This window comes from Nicotiana tabacum, chromosome 16, assembly GCF_000715075.1.
Source record: "Nicotiana tabacum cultivar K326 chromosome 16, ASM71507v2, whole genome shotgun sequence".
NCBI classification, from domain to species: Eukaryota; Viridiplantae; Streptophyta; class Magnoliopsida; order Solanales; family Solanaceae; genus Nicotiana; species Nicotiana tabacum.
The window spans coordinates 129,025,061-129,034,794 of record NC_134095.1 but is presented as its reverse complement, the minus strand read 5'-3'; the positions used below and the strand labels follow the sequence as shown (position 1 = coordinate 129,034,794).

Below are 9,734 nucleotides of genomic sequence, written 5' to 3'. Positions count from 1 at the left end.
TAAAACCTGGTCATGTAAATATATTTCACATTTGTGGACATTAACAGCTTCAAAATTTACTTTTACTTTTTTGTTATTCTTATTTAATTTTTTTTTTTGTTTTGTTATCTTAATAGAATGCATATTAAGAATTCATTTAGAATGTATAAAAAACTGAAAGGTCAAGATAATAGAAAATAAAGAAGATAGAATATGAGAACGGTTAAAATTAGCTCTAACATATACATGTGTTGCAGCTAATTGAAGAGACACAACACCATTTATTATAGTGATAAATAATTGCAATTTACTATTAGATATTTTGACCTTTTTGTTATTTTAATAGAATGTAATTTTACGTTTTAGTATAGAGTTTTATATAGAGTTGAGTTTGATTGAGGGATAAAAATGTCACTCATCTTTTGATGGGCATTTACGTAATCTAACTTTAACTTTAAGGGTTTCTCATGATATGATGATTGTAGCCGGTAACATGTCATATTTTTAAGTGACTAATCCCACTTTTTATGAACATGCAATTTTTTTGGGGGGGGTAATCTAGTAGTATAAAAACCTATTACACTTTCAGTACATAGTTAAACTCATTTGGCAACCTATGGATTCGAATCTCGAACTTGAAACTTTCCAATTCAAGAATAACTAGAATTCATCTGAAAGATTCCAAGTTTGGAATAAAACACACAACACTTTATTTGCTTGGAATAACGTCGTCTTCAAGAGAACAATGATAGATGAGAGCAACAATTTTAAAAGAACAAAACAAACCAAATACAACCAAAACAGAATAGGAAAGATGCAAAGAATACTTTTACAACTGAGAAAGAAAACACTCCATTGGAACATATCTCCGAAACCACGCGGAGACTTGTTTCAAAATCACAATGCGTGTACAAACAAAAGACAAACAGGCTTTCTTTATTGGAACAACAAGGACTGGACAGAAGAAAACACGAGTGGCACCATATCCCATGACCCCAGATTTCCAACAAGCTCAATGTCCCGATTCTCTCCTGTATAAAGGAGCAAAATTAGTAAACGAAAAAACAGGGAAACAAAGAAAAGAAAACTGTTGCAGAGAGGTTTTGAAGAAACCGTTAATAAATCATTCATAATAACCCATACTCGTATACTATCAAATAGATTAATTTATATCAGAATTAAACGAAGGGTATTTTCTAATCTGCATCTCGGTCGAATATAAGTAAGAGCAGAGTGTAATTCAGAATGTAAAGGGAGGAATTAGTTTACTAGTATGAAATTTCATGGATAAAGTATGCCAGCTTAAAAAGAATATAGCAACAGTTTAGCGAAGACTATCAATACAAATAAATTAGACTGACCTTTCAGTTCACTGTGCGGCCTTGGATCCAGCTTCAGGAGGGAATATGGTAAGGTTGAATTTGATGCTTTTAGCTATCTTGCTTTCCAGTATATCTTTTGCAGATTTGACCGCTTTGCTTGTGTTTTCCAGCCGCATCTCATAAAGTTCAGATATATTAGCCAGCTCAAATGGCACAGCGTCGAGCTTATCACAAGACATAAGAACAAGGTTCCTAAGCACGGGGAAGTTAAGCTCTGAAGCCTCCCAAGTTTCAAATTCTGCCCTTTCAATCCACAAAACGCGGAGTGCACTAAATCCCATCTTTGGCTTCCAGGAATCACCCGCGAACGCGTTTTCTTTAAATTTTAGGATCTCAAGGGATTCCAATTGCCCCAATTTTTCTGCCTCACTCCAAGCAAACCTTGTATTTGTCAAAGTTAACTTCTTCACTGTACGTACAAGTTGGGAGAATGTTGGAGGGAGGTGAGGTGCTTTATTCATGTAAAGAACATCATTCAACAATTTCAATTGTTCCAGGCACTTAAGCTCTGCAAGATTGTTGATTCCACCCTTGTAAGCACCAAGAAAAGCTGCCATTTGTCCTCGAATGCTCAATTTTTTGAGATGACAAGCCTTTGCGAGTACTTCTTTCTCACAACTTTCTGGTGCAACCATACAAAGAGTTTGTAGACAAGAAGCTTTACCTGATGTCGTCGCAGTAGGGGGTTGCAATTTTGCAGGTATGTTGGTGTGAAGATGCCTCAACTGTAACATGTTCCATATGTCTGCTTTTACATCAAGGGTGGATTCTGAGGTACTTGTATTAAGAATAAGAGTTTGTAAATTCCAAAATTTACCAAAGGTCAAAGGAATGGCATTGAAGTCACCTGAAATAGCAATATATCTCAAATGAAATAACTGGTTAAAATCCTTAGAGAAGAGAAACTTGAGGGATTCAACGTCCAAAACCCTGACAAGCGGAAATGCTTTGTGGATGAGTTTAATGTCATTAGGAGTCAACCCGCTGATTTGTTTTTCTTTTGAGGAAAAACAATAGAAAGATCTAACATGTTCTGCAGAAGGTTTTTTGGAGAGAAAGTCTTTCAGATTAGAGGGTTGAATGCACAATCGACGAGATTTATTTGGGTCTTCAATAGGAATAGCTTGATCAGGTGTTAGACTGACTTCCTGAAATAGCCATTTGTTACTAGCCTCCTTTTTGCAGAACTGATGCAACATGTCGTGAAGACGACATGTTTTTATTTGACCATCAGACCTCTTTTGCTGCAATATCACTAAATTTCTATTGATAAGATCGTTCAAATAAAACTCTGCTATCTCCTCCAGAGTGTACGATTCCTGCGGCTTTATCAACCCCTCCGCTATCCACAAGCGAATCACTTTCCAAGAAGGGATATCAAATCCTCGAGGAAAGACACCACAATACAAGAAGCATGTCTGTACTTCTTGGGGCAAATGATCGTAACTCATCTCCACAAATTTCAAGCAGCTTTCTTCGCTATTCATAAAAAGATGCTGAACCACATTTCTCTCAACTCTTATCCAATCACTTGTGTTCAGACGACCTCTTAATGCTCCTGCAATTACCACTACTGCAAGTGGTACTCCACCACATTTTCCTGCAATGCTTTCTCCATGTCCTACTAAATCTTTAGGACAAGGTTTCTTGCCAAAAACTCTCTTTACCAACAATTCAAAACTTTCTTTTGGAGTCAAAAATTTCAGATCGTGAGGATCTGAATTGGCATAAGTAGCCAGAACTTTGTTACGCGTTGTCATCATGACTCGATGTCCCTTTTCATTTTCTGGGAAAATTGTCTTTACATAATCAATGACTTTTGTTTCCCAAACATCATCTAAACAAATGAGACATCTACCTCCTTTCTTGATAAAACCGGCTATCACCTTAGCTAATGCGTCCACATCCTCATGTTGATAGTCTTCGGTGCGTCTTGTGAAGTATTTGAGAATATTAAGAAAAACATCCTTTATTTTGTAAGATTGGCCGACGTAAACCCAATGGACGCCGAAAAATTCATATGAAAGCTTAGGATCCTTGTAGATTTTTCTTGCTAGTGTGGTTTTTCCAAGTCCCGGCATACCCACCACCGGAATAATATCTAGATCCTTTGATTCTTTAACAAGTCGCTCGATCACTTTGTTCGCTTCCTCATCAAAGCCGACAACTTCATCATCCTCCAATGCAGGACCCTTTTTCAAGATTATAAAAGGGATCGCATCAGCAAATTGGGTACATATATAATCTTCACAAGGAAAGGTTATGTATTACAATTTCAATCTCGTGGTATTTAAGGTATATACGCGCTTATGTATGGTATAGAAAAACTTTGTACTATCATATAATTTGATCTATTATAACATATTATTTAGTACAATTTAATTATTCTGTGTCATCATTCAATACTTGTTACATCGAGTTTACCTTTTATTGTCATAATTTTGCTAATCTTTTTACACCATCACTACTAAATATCACACAAGCACTTGTTTGTTTGTGGTGCATCGGTCAACAATCTAAATAGATGAGACTAGGGGTGTCAATAGTTATTTGAAAAACGACTAAATCGACCGAATCGAACTGAACTTAACCGAACCGAACTGATGTTTAGGTTATTCTAATAATTAAAACCGAACATTGGGCTTTAAGGGAAAGGAAGGTCTCTTTATATAGTCTCGGACAATCTTCACCTCATGAGCTAGATCTTGGTGTTGAGTTAGGCCTAAAGTCTATTTATTATAATAACAAAGTCAGGGCCATCTCAATTCAATTTCTCTTATTGGATATCGTAAAGGTCAATGCTACTGCTATATCTTTATGCGTATGATAATTTTCAAATACTAGCAACATTTATTTGTTAGTATGCCTGTATATACTCTATTTCAATGGCCAATTTGATTTGTTAGGTTTAACCTTTTTGAAACTTTCACATTTAAAGACTTAAAGAAATAGAAAAATCATGAATATAGTGCAGTAAGTATTAGTGAAATGAGAGAGTAATATAGAGCAGTAACTATTAGTGAAATTATACTCTGTCATTACATTTGTTGTGGCCAAATGAAAACAGAGTGCAATATCAGTATGACTCTTTTTTAAAATAGAAAATCGAAAATTAATCAAATCTTACCAATATCTAACAGAAACCGAAATCACTAGGACACGCATCCTTCCTCCAAGAACTTCCCACCTTGTTCTTGGATTGACTCGAACTCACAACCTCCCTCTTGTATTAATTTTATGTAATAGAATAACCAAAAAAAGGCACAATATAAATTTCCTAAAATAACAGCCGAACCGAACCATTTGCAAGCAAGCTTTGAATGCAATGAGGCATACCTGCTGAGTTGTTTCAGGGGCACCTTTTTTAGGCAGCTCAAGAGTTGGGCGTGCTTGAAGAGCTTGATTGTTTAGGCGAAGTTCCTTCACTTGGTCATGAATTCCTTTGACCTCAGCTGCAAGATTCCTGACTGTAGCGAGATGACCCACATCCAAAATTCTTGCCATTTTATTTTTCTCTTTGTGCAGCTTCGCCTGAACCACAAACTTATCAACAGCATCCTCTGCGGTATGTACCGTTTTTTGAATCTCCTCGACCAACACTTTCCACTGCTCGCTATCGCTTGGTAATTTTGCAGCATCGTCTAAGAAGCCTTTTAGGTGTTGAACTTCTTTCAGCAGATTCTCTAACTCTCCCTTTGCACTTCCGATCAGCTTTACATTATCACTTAATAGCTGCAACAGGTTCTCTACCAGAAAATTCACCACTGCATCTGCCATTTTTTTTTTTAAAATAAAAATAAAAATTGGGTACCTAAATCTGTAAATAGAGAGGATATATAATTTTTCAGAGGATAGTTTTTTCAGCTCATAGCGATGAGATCTTCACTTCACCGCTGCCCTATATAAAGAATGTAATATGTGGAATAGATTTATTTTTTTTTAACTTCACTCGCATTCTGAATTATTTAATCGGTCTTTCTGTGATATAATTTTTAATGTTTGCCCATAAAAATTATTTACAAGTGGATTCCATTAGTCTGTGGGCTCCGGCCAATCAATGTTAAGGTGGTGTTCTTGGTACTTTCCTCTAGACTCTTCTTGTTTGTAGTAGTTGACGAACACTAGAGATTCGTGGGAAATTCTATATTGTGTTTTTTCTCCTTCAAAAGACCACACGAAGTGCCATTATTTGTCACTGTTTACTTGGGGCCAAGTATTAGTTGAATCCTCCACGACCCCGCAGCGCTAATGACGGGAATGACATGATTATAATAAGAAGACTTTGGCTTAGTTAATTGAGCCAAGTCGACGATTGATTATTTCTAAATGGAATTATTTGCAATTATATTAAGTTTACTTACCGCTAGAACTGGATCTGGCCGGTAGCCATGGCCAGCTTCCTTTCACATTGCCAGTTCTTTGATAATAATAACAAATTGATGGTCGCATTATTTTATAGCAGAATAATTAAAGACTTGAGAACATGTGAAGTAATGGAGAGGGAGAGGATTAGGTCAACTGATCATGGATACAGTGAGTGTGGTCATACGATTTCTAAATTACTAAAACCAAGTATTTCAACATCTTATTTTGAATGCACCAGCAATTTAATAGATCTAGGATTATTATAAATATATTATATTATTATGGATGTTCATTTAGTTCCCCATTGTAAATAAGTTTCGTGGAGAAGTTTATCTATGTGGGACTCCGCCGTAAATATGTTTATCTATTTTGTACTCTATTGAAAATAAGCCTCCTGAAGAAGCTTATCACTTCGGTACTCGGTTATGGATATACATTATCCCCGCTAGAAGATTATCCATACCGGGTATAATAAGCTTATCCTTTTTTATACTCCGTTATGGATAAACACTACCCCCGGTAGAAGATTATCCATACCAAGTACAATGAGCTTATCCTTTCAGTACTCCGTTATGGATAAACATTACCCCCAATAGAAGATTATCTATACCGGGTACACTGAGCTTATCCTTTCAGTACTCCGTTATGGATAAACATTGCTCTCAGTAGAAGATTATCCATATCTGGTATAGTAGCAGCTTACACAACAGCTTCCTTTCTTCTATAAATAGAAGAGATTTCAGTTCATTATGTACATCAGTTTGAATTCGAATAATATAACAGTTTCTCTCTATACTTGTCTTTACTTTACAGTCTTTATTTTATAACACGTTATCAGCACGAGACTCTGCCATCTCGAGCAAATACTTTAAAAGTATTAGAGGTACGAACTTTCTTTTCCTAAATAATGTCAAATCTTTCTAAACTTGAATTTGTAGCCCTGGATATATCGGGAAAAAGCTACATGTCTTGGGTGTTTGATGCTGAAATTCATCTTGATGTGATGGGTCTAGCAGACACCATCAAAGACAAAAATCAGACATCAAACCAAGACCGTGCCAAAGCAATGATATTCCTATGTCATCACCTTGATGAGGGCCTGAAAATGGAATATCTTACTATTAAAGATCCAGTCATACTGTGGAATAATTTAAAAGATAGATATGACCACCTGAAGATGGTCGTTCTTCCACATGCACGATATGATTGGACTCATCTAAGGCTACAAGATTTTAAGTCTATCAGTGAGTATAATTCTGCTATGTTCAGAATTATTTCCCAATTGAAACTATGTGATGATAATATTACTGATCATGATATGTTGGAGAAACCTTTTACCACTTTTCATGCCTCGAATATGCTCATGCAGCAGCAATATCGAGAGATGGGATTTAAAAAGTATTAAGAACTTATCTCATATCTTCTTGTAGCCGAGCAACATAATGGGCTATTAATGAAAAACCATGAAAGCCGACCTACCGGTTCTTGCCCATTCCCTAAAGTGAATGAGATGAACTTCCACCAAGCTAAACGTGGAAGAGGTCGTGGCCCCAGTCATGGTCATGGCCGTGGTCGGGGAAGAAACTCTAATCATGGTAATAATAATGCACCAAAGAACCCTCCTCACCACCAGCAGTGGAAAAGGAAGGAACAAAAGCATGAAGCGGTGCAAACACCAAATGCAGAAAATGCATGCTACATATATGGAGGAAAAGGGCACTGGTCTCGTACCTGTCGTACGCCAAAGCACCTGGTTGAGCTTTATCAAGCCTCCGTGAAGAAGATAGAGAAAAATACTGAAGCAAATTTTATTTCTGAAGATAATTTAGACTTCATGCATTTGGATGTAGCTGATTACTTTGCACTCCCAGAAGGAAAAATAAGTCATGTAATCGGTAGTGAATCTGTAGAAATGTAAATATTTAAATTTTGTTGTTTGTAATAGATAGTATGGTTATGTAATTGTTGTACATAAATAAAAGTTATGTTTTGATAATGATGTTTACTATAATATATTTTATTTATGTCATTTTGAAGAATATGGATAATCCTCAAATTATGTTTGGATCAAAGACAAATCATGAAGATATTTGTGTTATTGATAGTGGAACAACTCATGCCAAATTCAAGGATCAGAAATGCTTTTCTTATTTGCATAAGGAAAAAGTAAATGTTTAAATAATTTCTGGTAATATAAGTTTGATTGAAGGCTCCAGAAGAGCCATTATATTTCTATCTAAAGGAACAAAACTTATTACAGATAATGCATTATTCTCCTCCAAGTCTCGAAGAAACTTGTTGAGTTTTATAGATATCCGCCGAAATGGGTATCATGTTGAGACAATAGATGAAATGAACGTGGAATATCTTTGTATTACAAAGAATATTTCTGTCCAGAAATGCATTGTAGAAAACTTACCAACTTTATCTTCTGGCTTATACTATTAAAAAATTAGTACAGTTGAAGCACACTCTATCGTAAACCAGAGGTTTATGGATTCAAATACTTTTGTGCTTTGGAATGGCCGTTTGGGCCATCCTAGATCAATAATGATGAGAAGAATTACTGAAAATTCGAGTAGCCATCCATTAAAGAACCTGAAGATTCTTACAAATGACGAATTTTCTTATGATGTTTGTTATCAAGGCAAAATAATCACTAGACCATCATCAATGAAGGTTGACATTGAATCCCCTGCCTTTTCAGAGCGTATACATGGGGATATATGTGGACCTATTCACCTACCAAATGGGTTGTTTAGATATTTTATGATCCTAATAGATACATCTTCAAGATGGTCTCATGTGTGCCTACTATCATCTCGCAACTTGGCGTTTGCAAAGCTATTAGCCCAAATAATTTGATTAAGGGCACAATTTCCAGATTATCCTATAAAGGTTATTCGCCTTGATAATGCTGGAGAATTCTCATCTCAAGTTTTTGATGATTATTGTCTATCAGTTGGGATAAACGTTGAACATCCTGTAGCTTATGTTCATACTCAAAATGGCCTTGCAGAGTCATTTATTAAACGCCTGCAATTGATAGCAAGACCACTACTTATGAAAACAAAATTGCCCACTACTATTTGGGGCCATGCTAACTTCCATGCAGCATCACTTATCCGTCTAAGACCGATACATTATAATAAATATTCTCTGTCACAATTAGTTTTTGGTCATGAACCAAATATTGCCTATCTACGAATTTTTGGATGTGTTGTATATGTGCCAGTAGCACCACCACATCGCAGTAAGATGGGGCCACAGAGAAAGATAGGAATATATGTTGGGTTTGAATCACCCTCTATTAATCGCTATCTTGAACCATTGACAGGAGATTTATTTACTGCTCAATTTGCAGATTGTCGGTTTGATGAAATAATTTTCCCACAATTAGGGGGAAAGAAAAAGGAAATCAAAAGAGAAATTATGTGGAAAGTTTCATCATTATCTCACTTTGATCCACGTACCCCTATATGTAATCGGGAGGTCCAGAAGATCATCCATTTATAGAATATAGCAAATCAAATGCAGACGCATTTACTGATTTGAAAAGGATAACTAAGTCACATATCCCTGTAGAGAATGTGCCTATCCGAATTGATATCCCAGTAGGACCATCTACTAGTATGAGAGATAGTGAACCTAAAGCACGCCTAAAGCGTGGTAGGCCTTTGGGTTCTAAGGATCGAAATCCTCGAAAAAGAAAATCGACAAATGATCAAAAAGATACTATGAAGGGATCTTGTCGACGCCCCCTTTTTCTAAAGGAGAAATCGGGTTTACGATATTTGGGAGGACAACTCGTTCCCTTTTGGGATTTGGGTTTTTGGAATTGAAGAGTTGCCACCTAATGATTAAAGTGTATTAGGAAACTAAGAAGAGTTTGAGTTTGAAGAACTAGAGTTTGGGTAAGGGTTAGAAATTATCTCGAAGGGAAGGTGTTAGGCACCCCTCAAGATCCACTAGTGTGGTTCCCGGCCATGTTATATTGTGACTTCACAT

At 36.1% G+C, this 9,734-nt stretch overlaps 1 protein-coding gene across 1 annotated transcript; it reads right to left on the bottom strand.

The window, feature by feature from the left end:
• Nucleotides 1-665: 665 nt before the first annotated feature.
• Nucleotides 666-5,395, bottom strand: LOC107826414 (putative late blight resistance protein homolog R1A-3). Its single transcript, XM_075233352.1, has 3 exons — nucleotides 4,698-5,395; nucleotides 1,341-3,553; nucleotides 666-1,010 (listed from the first exon to the last, which is right to left on the bottom strand). The coding sequence occupies exons 1-2, from the start codon at nucleotides 5,136-5,138 to the stop codon at nucleotides 1,349-1,351; spliced, it is 2,646 nt and encodes an 881-aa protein (XP_075089453.1). The 5' UTR covers nucleotides 5,139-5,395; the 3' UTR covers nucleotides 666-1,010; nucleotides 1,341-1,348.
• Between the last annotated feature and the right edge of the window lie 4,339 nt (nucleotides 5,396-9,734).

Excerpts from the sequence above, each read along its gene's own strand:
- LOC107826414 (XM_075233352.1), bottom strand. The coding sequence starts at position 5,138 with ATGGCAGATGCAGTGGTGAATTTTCTGGTAGAGAACCTGTTGCAGCTA. Across the intron at positions 3,554-4,697 it reads CCCCTGAAACAACTCAGCAG|GGTCCTGCATTGGAGGATGA; the intron begins GTATGCCTCATT and ends ATCTTGAAAAAG.